The 21,664-nt window shown below is 47.4% G+C and overlaps 3 protein-coding genes across 9 annotated transcripts; 1 reads left to right on the plus strand and 2 right to left on the minus strand.

The window, feature by feature from the left end:
* The first annotated feature begins 94 nt into the window (after window positions 1–94).
* LOC142077908 (transmembrane protein 126A-like) lies at window positions 95–11,925 on the plus strand. 5 transcript variants are annotated; one of them, XM_075140233.1, is made up of 8 exons: window positions 95–182; window positions 1,730–1,920; window positions 2,392–2,471; window positions 3,787–3,911; window positions 7,092–7,285; window positions 7,844–7,958; window positions 8,588–8,885; window positions 9,897–11,925. In XM_075140233.1, the coding sequence occupies exons 4-7, from the start codon at window positions 3,796–3,798 to the stop codon at window positions 8,790–8,792; spliced, it is 630 nt and encodes a 209-aa protein (XP_074996334.1). In that variant the 5' UTR covers window positions 95–182; window positions 1,730–1,920; window positions 2,392–2,471; window positions 3,787–3,795; the 3' UTR covers window positions 8,793–8,885; window positions 9,897–11,925. The 5 variants fall into 5 exon arrangements, with proteins under 5 accessions (XP_074996334.1, XP_074996332.1, XP_074996336.1 ...); XM_075140231.1 differs by lacking the exon at window positions 2,392–2,471; XM_075140235.1 differs by lacking the exon at window positions 2,392–2,471 and having other exon boundaries at window positions 8,611–8,885.
* A 695-nt stretch (window positions 11,926–12,620) lies between these two features.
* On the minus strand, window positions 12,621–16,728 carry CREBZF (CREB/ATF bZIP transcription factor). Of its 3 annotated transcripts, XR_012672060.1 has the most exons (4): window positions 15,738–16,728; window positions 14,995–15,072; window positions 13,581–13,651; window positions 12,621–13,017 (listed from the first exon to the last, which is right to left on the minus strand). XR_012672060.1 is itself a non-coding variant. In XM_075140230.1 (3 exons), the coding sequence occupies exons 1-2, from the start codon at window positions 16,661–16,663 to the stop codon at window positions 15,024–15,026; spliced, it is 975 nt and encodes a 324-aa protein (XP_074996331.1). In that variant the 5' UTR covers window positions 16,664–16,728; the 3' UTR covers window positions 12,621–13,651; window positions 14,995–15,023. The 3 variants fall into 3 exon arrangements, 1 of the variants encoding a protein (XP_074996331.1); XM_075140230.1 differs by having other exon boundaries at window positions 12,621–13,651; XR_012672061.1 differs by having other exon boundaries at window positions 12,621–15,072; window positions 15,656–16,728.
* A 2,782-nt stretch (window positions 16,729–19,510) lies between these two features.
* On the minus strand, window positions 19,511–21,664 carry CCDC89 (coiled-coil domain containing 89). Its single transcript, XM_075140236.1, has one exon. The coding sequence runs from the start codon at window positions 21,662–21,664 to the stop codon at window positions 20,600–20,602; it is 1,065 nt and encodes a 354-aa protein (XP_074996337.1). The 3' UTR covers window positions 19,511–20,599.

Raw genomic sequence — 21,664 nt, forward strand, 5'->3', positions numbered from 1 at the left:
CTTGCAGCCAATCGGAAACCGCCATGCTGGGCCGGCGGGGAACGCCCAATCAAAGGTGTCCTCTGAAGTCCTGGGTCATGTGAGGGGGCAAGATGGCGGCGCCCACACGGGGGGCGTGAGGTGGGAGGAGCCATGTTGTAGGCGGTGGGGCCTTCTCGGCGGGAGCGGCGGGACCGTGCTCGGTAAGGGCGGGAGCGGAGGCGGGGGCGGGAGGGCCGCCGGCGGGGCGGTGTCCGGCGAGCACCGCTCAAGGTCGTTGGAGGTCGGAGCCGGGCCTTGGCGGGAAGGCCGTGAGGGTGAATGCGGCGCGGGGGCGGCGCCGAGGGGGTTAACGGCGGTCGCTAACGTTCGCTGAGGGTCGCTAACGGCTGCTAACGGCTGCTAACGGCTTTCGGTGGGGTTTAAAGCTCGGGGGGTGAGCCGCAGCCTCGCGGTGTAAGAGCTTCTGCCCTGAACCGGGCCCCGGGGGGCTTGGCGACCTCCAGCTGCCTTACAGCGGCGTGCAAGGGGACAGGGAGGGTCTACCTGGACTTCAGTAAGGCCTTTGACACTGTCTCCCACAGCATTCTCCTAGAGAAGCTGGCGGCTCACGGCCTAGACAGGTGCACTCTTCGCTGGGTAAAAAACTGGCTGGGTGGCCGAGCCCAGAGAGTTGTGGTCAACGGAGTTAAATCCAGTTGGCGGCCGGTCACGAGCGGTGTTCCCCAGGGCTCAGTACTGGGGCCGGTCCTGTTCAATATCTTTATCAACGATCTGGACAAGGGGATCGAGTGCTCCCTCAGTAAGTTTGCAGACGACACCAAGCTGGGCGGGAGTGTTGATCTGCTGGAGGGTAGGAAGGCTCTGCAGAAGGACCTGGACAGGCTGGATCGATGGGCCGAGGCCAACTGTATGAGGTTCAACAAGGCCAAGTGCCGGGTCCTGCACTTCGGCCACAACAACCCCAGGCAACGCTACAGGCTTGGGGAAGAGTGGCTGGAAAGCTGCCCGGAGGAAAAGGACCTGGGGGTGCTGGTTGACAGCCGGCTGAACATGAGCCGGCAGTGTGCCCAGGTGGCCAAGAAGGCCAAGGGCATCCTGGCCTGTATCAGAAATAGTGTGGCCAGCAGGAGCAGGGAGGTGATCGTGCCCCTGTACTCGGCACTGGTGAGGCCGCACCTCGAATCCTGTGTTCAGTTTTGGGCCCCTCACTACAAGAAGGACATGGAGGTGCTGGAGCGTGTCCAGAGAAGGGCAACGAAGCTGGTGAAGGGTCTGGAGCACAAGTCTGATGAGGAGCGGCTGAGGGAACTGGGGTTGTTTAGTCTGGAGAAGAGGAGGCTGAGGGGAGACCTCATCGTGCTCTACAACTACCTGCAAGGAGGTTGTAGCGAGGTGGGTGTTGGTCTCTTCTGCCAAGTAACTGGCAATGGGATGAGAGGAAATGGCCTCAAGTTGCGCCAGGGGAGGTTTAGATTGGACATTAGGAAAAATTTCTTTCCTGAAAGAGTGGTCAGGCCTTGGACCAGGCTGCCCAGGGAAGTGGTTGAGTCCCCATCCCTGGAAGTATTTAAAAGACGTGTAGATGAGGCGCTTAGGGACATGGTTTAGTGGGCATGGTGGTGTTGGGTTGATGGTTGGACTCGATGATCTTAGAGGTCTTTTCCAACCTTAATGATTGTATGATTCTATGTGTGTACGTCATGGCGTGGCCCCATGATGTAACGTCTGTGGTTTACCTAAAGAACAGGTTTGGAGACCTTCCTCCTAGAGGGGGAAGAAGCGAGAGATCTCAAGGCTGGCACCGGCCCTGCTGATCCCGCTCCTGCTGCCTGTCCCTGCTTCTGCTGCTCCTGCACCCCGCCAAGCCTGAATCGAAGCAAGCACAATCCTATAGGTAGGCTGTAGGACACAGGCTTCAAATTATAAAAGAAACTTAAGGTAAGTATGACTAGCAAAGTAAGTCTGCGAAACTTTCCTCTGGGGAGAAACATCTAGAAAAAACATTTGAATCACTAAAACCAGGTTTAATCAAAAGCTGTTGTGGTTGGTTGACCTCAGCTGGCTGCCAGGTGCCCACCCAGCCGCTCTCGCATTCCCCCTCCATCAACAGGATAGGGGGAGAAGATATGATGAAAAGTTCGTGAGTCGAGATAAGGATGTGGCGATCACTCACGAATTACCATTATGGACAAAACAGACTAGACTTTGGGGAAATTTATGGCCAATTAAACAGAATAGGATAATAAGAACAAATCTAAAACCACCTTCCCCTCAACCCCTTCCTTCTTCCTGGGCTCAACTTCACTCACGATTTTCTCTGTCTTCTCCCCCCGAGCGGCACAGAGAGATGGGGAATGGGGGTTGTGGTCAGTTCATCACACGTTGTCTCTGCCGCTCCTTCCTCCTTAGGGTGAGGACTCCTCACACTCTTCCCCTGCTCCAGTGTGGGGTCCTCCCACAGGAGACAGTCCTCCACGAACTTCTCCAACGTGAGTCCTTCCCACAGGCTGCAGTTCTTCACGAACTGCTCCAGCGTGGGTCCCTTCCATGGCGTGCAGTCCTCCAGGAGCAGAATGCTCCAGCCTGTGACCCCCACGGGGTCACAGCCTCCTTCAGGTGCATCCACCTGCTCCAGCATGGGCACCTCTCTCCATGGGGCCACAGGTCCTGCCAGGAGCCTGCTCGAGCATGGGCTTCCCATGGGGTCACAGCCTCCTTCGGGCGCATCCACCTGCTCCACCATGGTGTCCTCCATGGGCTGCAGGTAGATATCTGCTCCAGCGTGGACCTCCACGGGCTGCAGGGGGACAGCCTGCCTCACCATGGTTTTCACCACAGGCTGCAGGGGAATCTCTGCTCCAGCGCCTGGAGCACCTCCTCCCCCTCCTTCTTCACTAACCGTCGTGTCTGCGGGGCTGTTTCTGTCACACATTCTCACTCCTCTCTCCTGGCTGCTCTTGTGCAGGTTTTTTTCCCCTTTCTTAAATATGTTATCCCAGAGGCGCTACCACCGTCACTGATGGGCTCGGCCTTGGCCAGCGGTGGGTCTCTCAGACATGGGGGAAGCTTCTGGCATCTTCTCACAGAAGTCACCCCTGTAGCCCCCATCCCCACTTCCAAAACCTTGCCATGTAAACCCAATACAACTTACACTTTCTGACTTGATATACGTCTCTGCCTAAGAGTACCAATTACAAAAAAGTCCTTAGTTGTGGAATATAAAAGCAGAGTAGGTATCTTCACCATTTCTTTAGATCTTTTCAAAGAATTGATTTATTTGGTTTTTTTCCTTATGGTTCTATTTGACAGTTAAGTCAATTTAAACCTGGAGTATTGCCAAAATCCGTTGTCCCGTTAGTGTCTTCCTTTGTGCTGCTGGCATTAGGGATCATTGTGTTAAAAGGTGATCTGGCTGGCAAAAACAAGTACGCTGCCCGTTGTTCCTCTGAGCGGTTTTCATCCATGTGTTTCCTGATCCAAGCTGCTGTATGGCCCCAGGGTTGGAGGTGCTCAGGCAGGAGTACCTGGAGGGTGAGATAGTCCATTTTCATCACAGCGAGTACTTAAGTTGAGCAACTGTCAAACCACAGCTGCAACGTCACTAAAGAAAGCAGTTTGGTAGGGTTCATGTAGTCATAAATATCATAGACTTCTGTAGCTGGATTGTGCCCTTTGATCTGAAAACTCTGCCATGAAAAATAGGAAATGCATTTGTGATTGCCAAAAGAGTCTAAAAGTTTATTTGATACGTACTGGGGCTGTGTAACTTTGATTACACTTGTTTGTTTGTTCTTTATGATCCAGGCCTTCAAGATGACAGGAAGAGAGTTTCTTGAACTAGATTCTCCGCAGCAAAGACTATATTTGGAAAGATTTAAGAGGGTGGAAGTCATACAAAAGATGCTCAATGAGCTTCCTAAAGCAGATCAGTAAGTGCTGGTAAAATAAATGAGGATAAATGTATCAAACATTTCAAGTCTTTTGGAGGCTTTTCTTTTCCCTTACTCTTGTATTGCAAATCCTCCTTGCAGTTACAAGAATATTTAAGTGTGAAGATGCTTATTATTGTCCAGAACAGAAAACTTGTTTTGCGTTTTTTAAATATGGTTAGTTCACTGTTATCTCTGGTCCTGCTCAGCTGGTTTCTGGCACGTGCTCCCCAATGCTTAAGGTTCTGGGATGTCTGATCAGCCCTGACTGGCTCTGAGCATTCGTACAGTCCTGTGCTAGAGCTAATAAATTTTCTAGGAAACTGAAATGTTGGAGAGCATAAGGCAGATACTCTTGTGATTCTGCAGGAGTCATCTTGTGTCCAGCAGGGCTGGCCTGGGGCCAGAACTGAGTGAGCAGCAACCTGCTAGTTCCTGCATTTCGTTCTGCGCTGCTCCCCGTTTCAGGAAAGCAAGACTGAAGTACCCAGGTGGTGATGGTGGACGAGTCAGCCGGAGTCATGCAGGCTCACCAGCAGGGTTCTGTGCAGCACAAAAACAGCTAAATGCCTTCTGGGCCTCACAAACAACCTTTTTGTGTTTTGTGATATTGCATTTCACTGCAAAACCTTACTGAACCTGAGCTGGTTCTGTAAGGAGCTGTTTGCACCTGTGTATCATCTTGGATAAATTCTGTATAAATAAGAGTAATGGGAAGCTTCTTTTATTTTTATTTTAATAGGATTAAATTGCTGGCTAAACAAACTGCCGGTAGTAACACAGGGCCTCCCCACGCAGGTGAGAGAGAAAAACGCCAAGGCTTTCTGCCTCCCATTACAGTCAGTGGTGCAGCTTTGTGTAGGATCTGCTGCCCTCACATTCAACTTACAACACTTCTTCCCCAGAAGAGCTGGGGAGCTAAGGGGGAGGCGGATGCCTCGGTGGTGATGTGGTAACGTCTTGATAGAAACTCTGGTACCCAGGGACTGCTGGGCCTTGGAAAGAAATAGCTGCCAGGGGCGTGCGCCTTTATTTGAAACTGCCCTGGCAGGACTTAAAGTTTGTGTATCCAGAGGGGAGGTCACTGGAAGGGAAGAGGAAGCGTGCTGCAGTCAGACTGAGAGGGTTCCTGTTCACCAAAGCTCTTGTTTTTAACACTAGGGAGCTAGTATTTAAAACAAACAAACAAACAAACCCCCCCAAAAACCCAAACAAAAAACAAAACAAAACAAAAAAACAGAAACAAAAAAAAACAAGCAAAAAACCCAAACCCCAACCCTTCCATCCTCCCTTTCTTTCCTTTTGTGCAGTGTAGCAGTTCGGTACGTCAGTAAGCCTAAGTAGATTCTGCTGGTCCTGGATACATTAATTTGCTCTATTTTGGAATCTTAAATACGCTGCTAAATTTTAATGTCTGTCCTCCACATTTATGTATATGCACACATGCATTTCACTGCCTATGATTGTAAACATACCAACAGAATGACATGGCTGGTTTGCAGAAACTGTACTCTGGGGACATTCTGTGAGTGACACCCAGTATTGGGAGAATGGTGATTTGAAAAGCAAATTTCTTTTAAAAAAAAAAAATCAAAAAAAACACAACACAAAAAAAGAAACATAGCTTCTAAATAAGGACAAGAGAGAAAGAGAGGTATCTGACCAATAAAGTTCTTCTGCTATATAGCATCAGAATTGAATTGTTAGTAGCTTATTTTCATGTTTGAAAATCTGGTATGTACCAAGAATGAAAGCATTTTCCTATTCAACATAAGAAATAGTTGGTGTCATTGATGTCAGATGTTTTTAATGTTTTAGGTTTTGCAAGTTTAGCACCTACATCTCTGAAGTCTTTTTTGTATGATTTGTCAGTGCTTAATGTTACTCTAAGCAATAAAACGTAGAAGAATTTTAAGTAGGTGGATTTTTAAAATTCATATATTTTAATTGCTAAATGGTTTAGAGATTGTCACATTTGATAATTTTGCAAATAAATATGACATTTGGCCTAGCATAAATATTGTGACCGGTTAAGCATTTTATTTTCTTTGGGGCTTTGGCGATAAATCCAATTATGATGCATTTTAAAAATACACTTTTAACATGATAATACTGGCACAGCCTCAGAATCGGAGTGCCTTCCACTTAATTGCTTTGCCTGGCAATAGTTGTCATTCCGGAAATTTTACATTTGTGGAAACCTGAAGCAGAGAGTTTTTTCCCCTAATCAACTGACTGTGCCAGGTATAATGCTAAAGGTAATGCACAACTTCCTTCTGCGAGTCAAATGAAATAAATCACAAACTGCTCACTGGGCTTGTAAAATTGGCACGCTTTCCCATTCCCTCTCTTGCGTTACCTGCTGTGATGGAATGTACTCAAGTGGGAACTGTTTGTCAAGATACTAAATGCTGACTATCTCTGAGCAGACTTTGTTCTATTCTGCCTTCACCATATTACAGATTGCAACAGCAGTAGCTGCTCTAAACCATATGTTAAAAACATGGTAGATAACAGAATCCGGTCCCTCTGTTATCAAGGGAAAAACAGAAGCTCCAGTTCTGTGAACCAGTGTGTAACCTTTAACTAGTGTAACCTCCTAGCAAGGTAGGACCTTAAATTCACGTGTTCCATGCACGCAAGGAGGCTTACAGCCCTTCAGCCTACAGAATCACTGCAAATGATCTGCCAGCAGCTGCTGAGGTCGTTATTGCCAGATCTCAGTTGCCACAGTTGTCCCACCTGATCTGTTCTGTAAGCTCTTATGTTGAAACTACATCTATACTTTTGGGTAAACAAGCTAGAAACAAAGCTGATTACAGGAGCTAGCTGTGATTATGTATAAATATATGTATTGGTTTTAATTTCTTTTGAGAAAACATTCTCCTTAGAAACATGCTGATTAGGAGGGCAAATTTCATGAAGTTTCCATTAGCCATAACAAAAAAAAAAAATTGTAGAAAAGGCTTCTCGGCCTTTTTGTCACTTCATTCCTGAGGGCATACAGCGAAGGATGCTGTACCGGTTGCTTTTGAAAGTAGTTACTCGCCATTGTGCACCTGCGAGAGATTTACATCTCTTACCTCTTACTGTAGGATATTCAGAAGTGAATTGTAGCACCGAGTAAACCAAACTTTTTTACAGTTCTCAATTGCTGAAGCGACTTTCCTTCTTTCACAGGAACCTTTGTAATCATGGGTCATACTTCCTTGCAGCAAATTCAAGCTTATGTGGCTTAGCAGCAAATAACTTCTTCAGGAACATCCTACACGTCAGAAAGGCTTCCTTGGTGTCTGCTTTGCCAATGGCTGTTATTCCGTTTCTTTCAACAGCAGCGGTTTATGAAGTTTTTGTGCGTGAGCCTTTATTTTCAGGTAGAAACCTCCTTACTCCTTGTTTTTGAAAGGGCTTTGCTTTCTGTACACAATGTAACACTAGAGGAGCTTTTCCTCTCTGCAGAACAGTGGTCTTGAACTGTTGTGGTCTTGAAAAACCTGGTTGTAAAGCAGGGTTTGAAAAACAGATTATCGAATGCACTGGGCAGCAGTGGGTTCTTGAAGTTGAGTGGGAAAGGAGATAAATGTCTTTATTTATATATGTTTATAAAAAAAATTCTGCTACGCATCACTGATTTTTAGCATTTTTCACTCAAAGTCATGCAAAAGTGACTGCAACAGAGCAGTTCAGTTTCCCCCGTCTGTATGATTTCATTTGAAGGTCAACTTTAGAGTGGTAAATTCTTCATGGGTTGGAATGAGTGTGATTTTTTTTTTTTTTGCAAAAGGAAGAGTTCTTTTTTCAAAATTTCTTGCATACCTGTACAGCTTGGCTGTTTCTGTCAAGTGCCTGTTTCCACGTTGCTGCGCGCCGTTTATAAATCGATGTGGTGGAGCTGTGCGGATATTGACAGTGAAATGCTGTTTGTCGTGCAGGCGAGCTGAACTGCGAGGTCTGCGCTGTGGTCAGAGGAGGACTGATAGGGGCTGTTGTGGGTGGTCTCTATCCTGTTTTCCTGGCTCTCCCCATCAACGCAAGCCTTGCAGCCAGGTACGTCTTACTAACCTGCAGTGAGTGAAATGTATTCGTTGGTCAAATCTTCCGTTCCCAGTTTAAATTCTGTGGGGTTTTTGTCTGTGCACACCTATCTTCTTGTACGTTTTAGTACATGGAAGGGGATTTACATTAAGATCATTTAATTACGAGGCAAAGTTAATAAGAGCTACGCCAACCCTCCAGAGTGAAACAAGGTCTGCAAACTGATACACTGTAAAGCACTTGCCTTTAGCTGGAACCGTACAAGCTACCCGTGAGGTGCCTGGGTGTGTGGAATGGTGGCTGCCGTCCTGCGGAGCGGAGGAGCTTGCTGCTCGGGGCTGCCTGGCTGGGCGGCCGTACCGATCCCGGGCAGTGCCCCCAGCCAGGCTCCCTGGCAGGTGTAACTGTGGATTGGGTCGGAGCACAGCGAGGGGGTGGTGGGGCTTGGCGAGACGTCGGTACGTGGTCAGCGTGGTTTATAGCATTTATCCAGAGAGCCCAGTACCGCCAGGTGAATTTAGGAGAGGAAGGAGAGAATTAATATCTACCTAAATATTTTTAATGACTTCAATGTTAAATCTTGATGCTTAAATTGGATGGGGAAAAAAAAGTAAATTTCTACCACTGTTTATGTTGTTTAGGTATTCTTCATCTCCCTTGCCAGGGAAAGAAAATCTATTACGCTTCTGGCTCACAACTGCTCAGCCTGTCTTCAGAAAGACGAGTTTGGGTATACTTGTACAGGTTCTAACTGGATTATATCTTGCCACTAAACATCACGGAATATATGTCAAAATACTGCAGCAGATGAACACTAGCAGGGATCCTGAAGAGTTACAAGCATGAAGTTAAGCAATTTTTCAATTGCCTTGGATAAGAAACCATAATAAACAAAGAAAGTAATTGTTGCTTGCTGTCTTTTTTAATAGAAAAACAAAGGTAAGACTCTGCACTGGCATTCTTTTCAGTTCTGAACTTAAATGCAAGTTAAGTTTTTCCTTATGTCCAGCTTAGTGTATACACCTGAAGAACAGCTTTATAAGGACAGGTGTTTTTTCTTTGGAAATGGGGAAAAAAAAGCATTTACATTGCCTGCTTAGTGTTTGGCTCTAAGGTGATGCTCCATCTTTTAGAAGCTGTATAAATGAGTATTATTGAAAAAGGGTTTTTTTCTTCATAATGCAAACCACAGTGATTAAAAAAAAAAAAAAGGCGGAGGGTGTCAAGTCAAGGTTTTTCTAGAGATTCCTCAAAATCTGAGTACTTTTCTCCCTGAACTTTCCTCCATTCTGCTAGCACAGGATTTCTGTCACAAGATTACCCCGTTTAGGCTGTTACAAGGGTCACTCTATACCCTGTAGAGAACACTATTATCCCAGAGCCATCAGGAGTGACACTCGCGTCAGACTTCCCAGCATATGTATCAAATGACCAAAAAAAGGCCTAGTCACAACAAACTTTGTCCTTGCAACCAGTTTGCCTTGAAATTAGTCTTTTCCTGAAGCAAGGAACTGTGTTGAGAGGCCTCAAATGGCTGGTGCTGCTACTGTGGCGTCTCAGCTACCTCTAGTCTTAAGATTAGTGGTCTGGAGCCATTCACTTGTGGGTCAGGCGACTGTATGTTCTAGAGCAATATAAATTGCTAATTTTTCTACTACATGAGATATCTTTAGTGTGTTCTGCAGTTTGAGAACTCAATCAGGAATTTTTCTACAGAAGCAATCGTCTCAATCTAATGTACCGTCTTAACTGTAAGACCCATACGATTACTGCTCAGCCACCATCTACACTTCAGTAAAACTCTAGTATCCCCAGAGATGCAGATGGAAATACGTGTTAATGAGAATAAGAATTCAGCATTGAGACCTTTAATTGAATTGGTTTAAAATTTGTGCTCTAGGACTGATGATTAAAGGGGTTTCATCACGTTTATCTACTTCTTCCTAACAGATCTGTTGTTATAGCAGGAAAATCATGCACTCTGTTTCTCTCTAACCAGTAGTGGCCTGATTTGTTCAGGGAAGCAGCAAAGACAGACTACCTCCCCAGCGGTGGTTACGTGAAGTGAGTTTAGTTGCTTGTGATAACAAAAACGTAACATAAAGCTATTGCTTTGCAATAGTATCTTTAAGAACAAAAATGAATGGTTCAGTGATTGTTATAGTTAAGATATTGTAAACAGATCCTGGTGCTTTTTAAAGTGTGAGATTCAAAACCATCTTCCATTCCATGTCGTATTTTGTTTTTTTGGTATCAATTCAAATGATAATTTTTCTTAGGGTAATCAAAATGCATGCTCTGATCTGACTTGGACAAACCCCATTTTTTTAGATATTATTTTCTTAGGGTGAAAGGTGAAGATTGTATGTCATAAGAAAAAAATGGCATTCTTCAATGTTTTTTTTAATAAGTTGCAAAGACCCAGCATAACTGATGAATACATAAATTGCAGATACGTATTTCAAGTGTTCGGCATTGGTCATGTCAAAGGTCAGCCATATACTTAGGCAAGAAAGGTCTTGTGTTTATAAAAAAGGAAACTTTTCCATTGTACCCTGTGTACTTCTCCTTAAACAACTGGGGAAAAGAAGAGTTCTCAAAAGCTAAAGACTGAAACTGTTTCAAAGTCCAGCAGGACACCGAGATGCTGTCAGTAAGTTCTAGCACGCGCGTGTGTGAAGGAGTGCCCTCAGGGACATCTGGAAACGCTCCTTCCATTCTCCATTTCGTACGCGGGGTACAACGTACCTCGCACAACTCTCAAGAAGTCAAAGGACGAGCTTTTACCAGTTCCTGGCCTCCCACCAACGGTAACGCACTCCTTGCGAACACTGCCTCCCTGTTTGAAAGTCTGAGTTAGAACAGGTTCAGTTGTACCCTTTCTTCTACCATTTCAGTAGAACCAAGCCAGCTGCGGACTACGTATCACAGCAATAGCTGTTACTGCGTTCTTCTAAGGACGCATGTGTCTAATATATAACCTATATTGATGGACTTTTGACTACTCGAAGTCTGAACGACTGCCAAAAGAATGCCGAGAGACTGGCTATAGATAAGAATCAACAGAAATACTAAAAAAGCACTCATTTTTATCTTCTACATGTACCATTTTTTGATGGTGAATCTCAACATTACAATTTATTCCACACCCTCCCCTCCCCTATACCCACCCAAGTCCAGCTCCTGGCATCTTCCTGCTAATGAGCAAAGGCAGAATTATTTCTCCAAATCTGCATCTCCCACTGAAACTGGGCGAAAAACTGTAGAATCAGCTACTGTCAATGTACCATTTTACACACGGTGTTTTTTAAACATAGTGCCCATTTGAACAACCCCCATACCTAATACATCCCTGAGACATTTACAGCCTAACTAATAGCAAATACAACTCTATAAACAAGAGTATTGATTCTAGCAGAAAACCTCTTTAACTATAAGCCCTAGAGAACAAAAGTTTTTAAAAATCAGTAAATTTACAAAAGGCCTTGTGTTTTGCAAAAGATCTCTGTGTTTCACAGGGAAAACTGATTACGGTTTTGACAAGCAGCATGAGAAATCTGATACTCTGGAAGTACCAAGAGATGCCAAGCACTGGAATACGGTTCCCTACGTTTACTTTGATACCATCAGAGATTGCAGGAACACCGATTTGTTTTTCCCTCCCGGATGCTGCTGAGCTCTTCAGAGGAAAGAGAGAAGCTGATTGAGAATGCAGCACCGGCATCACACTGCAAAGGACTAACAGAGGACTGAGCATGAAACTGTTTCTTATTTAAATGCTAAATAGTCTGCAAGTGACTGTGGGGTGGAGAAATACTGGAAAATGAAGGTAGCATAGCCGTGCAGTTTTACACTGATGGCACTTGGTTCTGTGGTACGTACAGTTTAACACAAATTTCAACGCTGAGCAGGGTATTTTCTACAACTGGAGGCCAAAAAGGCAGCGCATGCCAGTATGCTATTAAATTTTTAAACAACGCTTTTGTGAAATGTTCCTTTTTATCAAGGTGCAGACTACTTTCACTAGAATGCCTGGATGCTAGAAAGCCAGCACACTAATTTAAACTGTTCTCCACAAATAAAGCATTTAACAGAAATCAAAGAGTGGAGTGCACGGCTCACTCTGGAGCTTTAAAAATGTTCTGTCCTTTCAGCACCCCCAAACCTCTTGTTACAGTCACTCCACTGTTTAGCGTGGAAGTAACAATCTGATGAAAGATTATGGTTTAACAGCATATTATTAACTAGTCATCAAACTTCAGAACCTAAAAACGGGACAGAAAGGAGGAAGATGCCAATAGACCATGGAAGCGTTTATGTAAGTATTCTGCTCCTCCATGGTTTATTGATCAAACATAGCCACATGAATAGAATATTAAGAAAGAACAACTGTAAAATAGAAGGAGTGGTGATTCTCAGAAGTACAACTCTATCTCCAGTTCAAGGAATAAAGCCTTCGTTTTGTCCTCACCACAAACTTAACTTGAAAGACAGATGAGTAAGAACATTTCTCCTGGATACCCTGCTCCGTTTTATCTTGTTTTCCCACATGACCCACACAGATAGCAGCAACAGCATTTTCCCCTTTCTGTTTTCCCATTTTGTGTAATGAACCACTCAATTAAAGCAAGGCATTAATGAGAAAAAGATGAAAAAACATTTGAGCCCATAAACTGAAAGATCAACAAGTCTGATTTTATTATGATATTGTATTCTTATCTGGATGGCACATAATTACAAAGAAACATTTACAATATATTTTCAAGTATTAAGTTATGTCATTTCAAGGCTTCCACTTCAAAAAGCTACATTAATAACACACCATACAGATAGTACAGTCGGTTAGAATTTCAAATAACTTCCTCCCCTCTATTTGGTTTAAATATGATTCAGTAGGCACTAGAAATGCCTGCAGCCACTTACTTCCTTGGGACTTGACCTTGTTCTTGTACCGGTATACATCATTTTGCATGTCAGAAAATCAGCTACTCTCAGACACAGCTCACAGGTAGTTTCATGACTAGAGTGATGTGCAGGTTCACAACAGAGACCAGAACTAAGTCCCTGACCTCTACCGTTCAGCAGTGATGCAAAAAGAAAGAATGCATATTTAAGTTAACTTAAAAAACACTTCTACACTGAAGTAACTGTAAAAATGCCATTGTAACATCCCATACTTGCTACATTAGCGTTTCTCTTTTCATCACGCATGTTAAACTTCAAAATGAAGCGCGTTCATGAAGTCTGAGCTAGGCAGACTGAGCCTAGGTTGAATCTAACTCAATTATTTCCATGTTGCGTATCAGTCAGTTCGGGTCTCGATGGTTAACTGATCCCTGCGGCACTGGTATAACCCATCAATTACAGCAGGGTTACACAATTTAAGACTGAAACTGTTGATGCCACCACAGAGGTGTCAGGTAACACACATCCCACTAAGTCTCTTTTGTGCTGGCAATATACCCTGAACAGATGGAATTCTGCATACACTGGAGTAAAACCTGTTTGATAGGATATTGTCTTTTAAAAAAACATCCTGGATGACAGTAAATGATCCCAGCATTCAACCTTTTTTTTTTTTAACCAAAGACAGCAAAAGCCCTGTTACCTCTTTATTCTCATTTCTTATACTACCTTTTAAAATAAAGCAGGAAATGTGGCCAGCAGCTGGTCCCGTCTCTTCTGCCCCAACACAGCTGAATCCACTTTAGCATAAAGAAAAACAAGGATGCTAAATACACATATACTTTATCACACAGTGATGTTTCACAAAGAAAAATCAAACTCCTTTTATATTGATGAACACTTGATAGGGTCTAGCACCAATAAAGCAAATGACTGTCAGAAAACGCTTTCATCTTCTACTTAGCCTTAAACACAAAATTTAAGGCTTCAAGAAACAAGACTTCAGAAACACTAAATAGAATCTTTTTTTAAAGAAGTTAATAAATGAAACTGTTTTAGGAAAGTCTATTCTTTGTGAAACCTCACTTTACATATTATCATTTTCACAATCCTTCCCCCAACTGACATACATATAAACAACCTAAACATTGTAATACAACTGAAAAAACAACCCACTCATCTTTTGTGATAGGGAGAAACACTGACTAGTACAAGAAAACACACGCTATTGTTTGCCAAACTATTTTTCCTCCTATCTCAGTTAATTATGGAGCGTTTTTCAAATCATTAGCCTCACAATACATATTTGCTCATCTCCAAACTGTGCTTAATTATATAAAGTTATAGATTTCTGGATACTGTAAGAGGCTAAATTAAGAACTCTACAGTAAAATTAAGCACATGCATATACATGCAATATCTTTAAAATTTAAAGCGACTTTGAAGTAATGTAGGAATTTCAGTGTGCATGGGCACGGAGATTTACTTATGGGAAGCTAAAGTAACGAGTTACTTCGATGCACTGCATTCTTCAAACCGCAATTCTCGTTAGAGGTCCATGCAAAAAAGTGACTCCTCTACATTAGGATTCCACTGTACAGCTATAACCAGTGTTCAGGTTCTGTTTAATCGGGCAAAACTCCGCATCACGAATTAGAGCAAGCTAGAGAAGGACTTTTTAAAGGTACCGTGCATCCTAACACTAGACAGTATTTTAAGCCAACAGGTCACAAATTCTTTTTTTTCCATTTAAAAAGCAATTTACTTACACTTTTGGGACAGTCCCCTATGATAAAAGGCTGTAAATGTCACATCCCCCTTATTAGCACATTTTCCCTTTTCAGCTCATCAGATACTTTAATAGAAATTTCCTATTTCAAAAAGCATTTATTTTTTAATTCAAAATGTAGCTCACGTATTGGCTACTACTTGCATATTCATTTAAAAAAGGAAAAGAGGAAAACAGCTAATTAGAATGACGTGATTGTAATTTTCACTATTAGTTATCATCCAGAGCTAGAAAGATTTTGGCAGAGTAGGCCAAGGACCAGAGAAATCATTTCCTCAACCAGTCATCACAAGAGACTGGCATAAGCAAAGCAAGCTGTCTGATACCGCATTATGGGAATATATTGATCCTTACCAGGTTGCGAGGTGGAAAACGACTGTTCTTTAACCCCTACACAACGGAGCCTGGCAGGGCAAGCACCTAAAAGAGAAACTGTCAGAGAGGTTTTAATAGTAATGTATAACTGAGATGCAGTACAATTTTATATGCATGCTTTCTTTTGCCGATCATTACTATTTTCTTAAGTCTGTCCAGTGACGATGTCTTAATGAAGTTTTTGGTTTGGTTTTCTAAGCAAGCATTTTCGGCTCCTCAGGATAAGCAGGCTAGACATTATCTGACTCAAGACCGGGTAGTCAGCGTTATCTTTACTGGCAACTGCGAAGCGGAACCGAGCACACCTTCATGCGTCAGGTCGGCATGATCTTTTCACCCAAGTGCTGCAAACGGGCTCTGGCGGCACCTCTGCGTGTATATGCGCGTGTCAGTTGGCACGATAATTATCGCACTGCTGTACGCAGCTTTGCACGACTCTTACGCCAAACAGGCTCAGACCACTACCGTCCACACGCCAGATTTACACGACCTGTAACCAAGGCCACCATCTGGCTCCCAATGTGCCGTTCAAGAGATTTTTTTTTTTTGTTACCCTGGCCACTTACGTGCCAGGTTCCCCTCCTCTGCATCTCCCCCAATACCACCCCATCACCACTGTATTTATTCTTTTCCTCCGCACCATCGCCTGCTTCCTCCGCCACGACGCGAGGCCCCTAGGGGCGAGAACCCCACGAGTACTTGCAGCAGGTACTTGACCCTACATTTTGAAGGAGGCCGCTGCTCGCCGAGCACAGATGGAGCAGAACTCCACCGACACCTGATCCCGGTCCACGTGGAGGCAGATCCCGCCGGGAGCCGCCCACTCCTCCTCCGTCTCCGTCACCACCGCCGCCTCCTCCAGGCTGGGGGGCCGGGAGCTGGGCAAGGCATAGTCGTGGTCGCTGCTCTCGCCGGCAGGCTGGAGGTGGTGGTGATGGCGGCGGGGGCTGCCCGTGTCCCTGAAGAGGCTGGTGCTGAGCTGCAGCCCGCCGGCGCGGATCCCGGCTAAGCGGCTCAGGAGCTGCCCTAGAGCGCTCTGGTTAGCCAGCACGGCCCGCAGGTAGCTGCTTTCCCGCTCCAGCTCTCGCAGGCGGCGGCTCAGGCCGCGGTTGCGGTCCCGCAGCTGCCGGTTCTCAGCAGCCAGGCCCTGGAGGCGGCTCTCCAGCCCCAGCACGTACTGCTTCTTCTTCAGCCGGTTCAGCCGCGCCGCTGCTGCCGCCTTCAGCCGGCTCCCAGCCCCGCCGTTCCTCCGCCCGGGCGCCGCCGGCCTCTGGCCCTGGCCCGGCGGGGGCAGCGGCTCCGGTTCCCCACAGAAGCAGCCGCTCAGCTCCGCATCCAGGTCCCAGTCCGGCCGGGCCGCCTCCAGCAGGTCTCCCAGCTCCAGCCCCGGAAACCAGTCCTCTTGCTCCCACACCTCCAGCGGGCCGCCGGGCGCCTCCGCTTCCTTCTCCTGCCGCCGCGACTCCAAGGCGCCCGCCTCCCGCCGCGGCGGCTGCTGTTGTTTGGGCCGCGCGGGGCCCGGATCCCCTTCCCCGCCGCCATCCCGCCCTCTCGGGGCCTGCCCCGCGCCGGCTAGCGGCCAGACGGCGCCCGAGGGGCTCGCTCCGCCGGAGGAGGCCGCCAGCAGCTGGGTGAGGCTGTGGCGCATGGCGGCGGCGGCGGCGGGTGAGGGGCCCGGCGGGACGGGACGGAGCCTGAGGAGAGCGGCGCGAGGCTGCGGCCCGGCGCTCCCGCCGCGGTGCCTGTCGGGAAGCGGCACGCTGAGCGGCGCGGGCGGGAGGGGAGGGGGCGCCTCGCGACTGCGCCCGCGCGCGGGAAAGCGGCGGCGGCGGCTGAGGGGGGGTGCGGGGGTGGGGGGTGCGTGTGGGGGTGGAGGGGGAATGTGCGGGGGGAGTGTGCGAGGGGGGATGCTGGTTTTGGCTGGGATAGAGTTAATTTTCTTCACAGTAGCTAGTACGGGGCCATGGTTTGGATTTGTGCTGTTGATAACACCGGGATGTTTCCGTTCCTGCTGAGCAGGGCTGACACAGAGTCAAGGCCTTTCCTGCTCCTCACCCCACCCCACCAGCGAGGAGGCTGGGGGTGCACAAGGAGTTGGGAGGGGACACAGCCGGGACAGCTGACCCCAACTGACCAAAGAGATATTCCATACCATATGACGTCATGCTCAGCATATAGAGCTGGGGGAAGAAGAAGGAAGGGACGTTCGGAGTGATGGCATTTGTCTTCCCAAGTCACCATTACACGTGATGGAGCCCTGCTTTCCTGGAGATGGCTGAACACCTGCCTGCCGATGGGAAGGAGTGAATGAATTTCTGGTTTTGCTTTGCTTGCGTGCGCAGCTTTTGCTTTACCTGTTAAACTGTCTTTATCTCAATCCTCGAGTTTTCTCACTTTTACCCTTCCGATCCTCTCCCCCATCCCACTGGGGGGGAGTGAGCGAGCGGCTGGGTGGGGCTTTGTTGCTGAGCAGGGTTAAACCGTGACAGGGATGGGTGTGGGGGTGTGTGTGTAAGAGGGGGGTCTCTCACCCACAGACGCCGCTGAGAGGAGGGAAGGGGGATGTCCCCCAGGGGCAGCAGTGTTTTGGGGGCTTTCCCGCCAGACTGTGGCAGGGGCTGGGCCGGAGGCGTGTGGGGCTGTTCTGTCACACAGCGAGTGGGTGTCCCCTGCCCAGATTTAGACTATTTGGGTACGTGTTTTTAGGCTCTCTTGCAGTCACCAGAAGGAAATGGGCACTCCTGGCTGCATATCGACTAATTAAAACAGAGCAGCCAACTCCAGTCCTACTGTGTTCCTTCCTCTCAGACCACAGGCCTAGTTTGTAGCCTGGGTCAGTTGGCATTTACACTGTCGATGCCCGCATTTAGATTAATGGGTACTGAGGGTACTGAGGGAGCTGGCGGAGGAGCTTGCCGAGCCGCTCTCCATCATTTACCAGCAGTCCTGGTTAACTGGGGAGGTCCCGGACGACTGGAGGCTCGCCAATGTGATGCCGATCTATAAGAAGGGCCGGAGGGAGGATCCGGGGAACTACAGACCGGTCAGCCTGACCTCGGTGCCAGGGAAGATCATGGAGCGGTTGGTTTTGAGGGTGCTCACGAGCCATGTCCGGGACAACCAGGGGATCAGGCCCAGCCAGCACGGGTTCATGGAAGGCAGGTCCTGCTTGACCAACCTGATCTCCTTCTATGACCAGGTGACCCGCCTCGTGGATGAGGGAAAGGCAGTGGATGTGGTCTACTTGGACTTCAGTAAGGCCTTTGACACTGTCTCCCACAGCATTCTCCTAGAGAAGCTGGCGGCTCACGGCCTAGACAGCTGCACTCTTCGCTGGGTAAAAAACTGGCTGGGTGGCCGAGCCCAGAGAGTTGTGGTCAACGGAGTTAAATCCAGTTGGCGGCCGGTCACGAGTGGTGTTCCCCAGGGCTCAGTACTGGGGCCGGTCCTGTTCAATATCTTTATCAACGATCTGGACAAGGGGATCGAGTGCTCCCTCAGTAAGTTTGCAGATGACACCAAGCTGGGCGGGAGTGTTGATCTGCTGGAGGGTAGGAAGGCTCTGCAGAAGGACCTGGACAGGCTGGATCGATGGGCTGAGGCCAACTGTATGAGGTTCAACAAGGCCAAGTGCCGGGTCCTGCACTTGGGTCACAACAACCCCAGGCAACGCTACAGGCTTGGGGAAGAGTGGCTGGAAAGCTTCCCAGAGGAAAAGGACCTGGGGGTGCTGGTTGACAGCCGGCTGAACATGAGCCAGCAGTGTGCCCAGGTGGCCAAGAAGGCCAACGGCATCCTGGCCTGTATCAGAAATAGTGTGGCCAGCAGGAGCAGGGAGGTGATCGAGCCCCTGTACTCGGCACTGGTGAGGCCGCACCTCGAATCCTGTGTTCAGTTTTGGGCCCCTCACTACAAGAAGGACATTGAGGTGCTGGAGCGTGTCCAGAGAAGGGCAACGAAGCTGGTGAAGGGCCTGGAGCACAAGTCTTATGAGGAGCAGCTAGGGAACTGGGGTTGTTTAGTCTGGAGAAGAGGAGGCTGAGGGGAGACCTCATTGCGCTCTACAACTACCTGAAAGGAGGTTGTAGCGAGGTGGGTGTTGGTCTCTTCTCCCAACTAACTAGCGATAGGATGAGAGGAAATGGCCTCAAGTTGCGCCAAGGAAGGTTTAGATTGGACATTAGGAGAAATTTCTTTACTGAAAGAGCGGTCAGGCCTTGGAAGAGGCTGCCCAGGGAAGTGGTGGAGTCACCATCCCTGGAAGTATTTAAAAGAGGTGTAGATGAGGTGCTTAGGGACATGGTGTAGTGGGCATGGTGTGTTGGGTTGACGGTTGGACACGATGATCTTAGAGGTCTTTTCCAACCTGTATGATTCTATGATTCTAATTAAACATGCATGTGGGGTGGGCACGTCAGGGGGAAAAAGATGGTTGAGAAGTAGGAGGATGTGGTCTGTAAAACAGGTGTGGAATGACACTTGCAGGAGCCAGGATCAAAACGAAAGGATGTGGCTCGTCATGCAGCAGGTATTGGAGCAATACTTCTCACCTGGCTTTGTGTGGGTTCAAGGAGAGCCCAGAGAGGTTCAGAAGACAAGTCTGTTGGCAGCTCCCACTTACTTAGAAACCACATCTGGTTCAGTAAGTTGAGATGAACTGGTCACAAGCTGGAGGATCTCCAGGCCTTCTGCTTCTGGCCACTGAGCTCAATAGAAACCAAGTTTGACGTGGTGCTGCTGCTTTGTAGAAGCTCAGGACCAAGAGCTACCCAAAAAAACAGCTAAAACGTTGAGTCACCCCAAGGGGTGGGAATGAACTTGGAGACCTCTCGAGGCAGATGCCCACAGCCCAGGTGGGGGATGCCATTAGGCCCATCATGGGGTTTCTGTTGGGAGAGCTAAAGAGCAGGAGCTGAAACTCAGCAGCCAAAAACCGCCTCCTTGGCTGGGCGAGAGGCGAGAGAGAGGAGGATGCCTCCGTATCCCACAGTGCTGACAGGAAAGGGAAAGATTTTTTTTTGTCAAAAATTGCCAGACACACACCCTTCCATTTTGTACATCACTGCTATACATAATCACCTGTTTGAGCATCAGGTGTTGTATGATACTACTGTTTCGACCTGTTAAGTTGCTGAATCATGACTGTTTATGATGTAGACATTGCAAGATGGGATTTCTTTCTTGGAGCCTCAGTCCTACCTCTTACATGCCCAACCTCTGATTCTCCCTTGAAGTTCAACAAACGCAAAAGGCTAAGGGTTTGAGCTTTGGTCCACCTTGGAAAATAAGGTGCTTTTAACTGTAAAAAATGAAAATCTATGATATTTTAAGTTTTCCACCCTAATCTTTCATGTCACAGGTTCGACTAGTTCAACAATCCCCGCTCAGGTTTAACAGTGTAGAGCTCTTACTTATGCAAAAGCGAAACAAAAGAAAAGGCTGCAGAACAGTCCTTGTAGGAGGATTTAAGCTGGTAAGTACATTACAGAGAAATGAGAAGAGGGTCTCATGGAAAGGAACAAAATGCAGTGGTGTGTTGCGGTAGAGGCACCTGCCGAGATGAGAACAGAGAAGAAAGCTGCAGTTATGCAATAAAATGACGGAGTTTGACATTCAGCGCTTTTTCTTTAGTCAGTAAATCCGTGCTGTGCTTTCTGTAAGCATCAAACTGCAGCAAGAGTTCGCTGTATGCCTGCTTGCTGCTTTCGAGCTGTTGTTGGAGCTCTTGGACCTTCAGGTCATTGTCCCCTGCTGCCGCCTCTTTGACAAGGCGCTTTCCTGCTCTCTGCCTGGCTTTTTGTGCAGTCTCCAGCTTCTTCCCCAGCTGCTGAATTTCCCGTTCCTTCTCTTGCAGAGCTTTGCCCCTCTCCATGGCCAGGTTCAGTAGTCGCTCTTTCTCCTTGTTTGCCCTCTCCAGCTTGGCCTGCAGCTCGCTGCCCTGAGCCCTCTGCTGACTTTCTGCCTGCTCTATCTGTGCAACAGTTTGTTGGTGCTTCTCCTGTAGGCGTTGCAGCTGGTTTTTTAGTGAATCGACTTCCCAGGCATAGGCACTTTCTTGCTGGCTCTGAGCTTCTAGCAGCTCCTTTTCTCGCTCCTGGGCTCTGCAACTCTCGTAAGCACATGTCTCCTGTAGGGAGACTAACTGCTGCGAGAGCTTTCTGGCCTGGGCAGCGAGCTGGAGCACTTCAGCTTCCTTCTCCCTCACAGTCTGGCTGAAGAGCATCTCCTTCTCCTGCAGGCGCTTATTCTCCTCCCACAGCTGCATATGCCGTTTCTTGTGTTCGTCCTTGAACTGGATCATTTTCTCATGGTTGTTGGCCAGATCCATGAAGTGCCCCTCTAAACGCTGAATCCGTTGGGTCTGGGTTTTCATTTTCACAGCGTCCTCTGTCCTCAGTTTCTCCAGCTCCATGTTGAGCTGCTCCAGGCTTTTGCAGCGTTTGCGTGCATCGTCTGCTTTTTTCTTCAGTATACAGATAAGGCGATGCTGTTGTTCTAGGCGTGAATGCAGCAGAGCTTTCTCATTCTTCTCCTCTTCAGGGCTCTCACAGAGTTTCTCCAGGCCTTTTGTCAGATCTTCCGTGTCTTTGCCCATCTCTGGATCACTTGTGGAGTTGGCTATTCCTGCCTCTCTCTCATCCTGAGCCAT

The sequence above is a fragment of the Calonectris borealis genome, chromosome 1, assembly GCF_964195595.1.
Source record: "Calonectris borealis chromosome 1, bCalBor7.hap1.2, whole genome shotgun sequence".
Lineage (NCBI taxonomy): Eukaryota > Metazoa > Chordata > Aves > Procellariiformes > Procellariidae > Calonectris > Calonectris borealis.

Bases quoted from the DNA above. Each gene is read 5' to 3' on its own strand.
- LOC142077908 (XM_075140233.1), top strand. From the start codon at position 3,796: ATGACAGGAAGAGAGTTTCTTGAACTAGATTCTCCGCAGCAAAGACTA. The intron at 3,912-7,091 runs GTAAGTGCTGGT...CTTCTTTCACAG, and splicing joins GAGCTTCCTAAAGCAGATCA to GAACCTTTGTAATCATGGGT. The intron at 7,959-8,587 runs GTACGTCTTACT...TATGTTGTTTAG, and splicing joins AACGCAAGCCTTGCAGCCAG to GTATTCTTCATCTCCCTTGC.
- CREBZF (XM_075140230.1), bottom strand. From the start codon at position 16,663: ATGCGCCACAGCCTCACCCAGCTGCTGGCGGCCTCCTCCGGCGGAGCG. The intron at 15,073-15,737 runs GTAGGGTCAAGT...CCTCTCTGACAG, and splicing joins GCAGCGGCCTCCTTCAAAAT to TTTCTCTTTTAGGTGCTTGC.
- CCDC89 (XM_075140236.1), bottom strand. From the start codon at position 21,664: ATGGCTCAGGATGAGAGAGAGGCAGGAATAGCCAACTCCACAAGTGAT.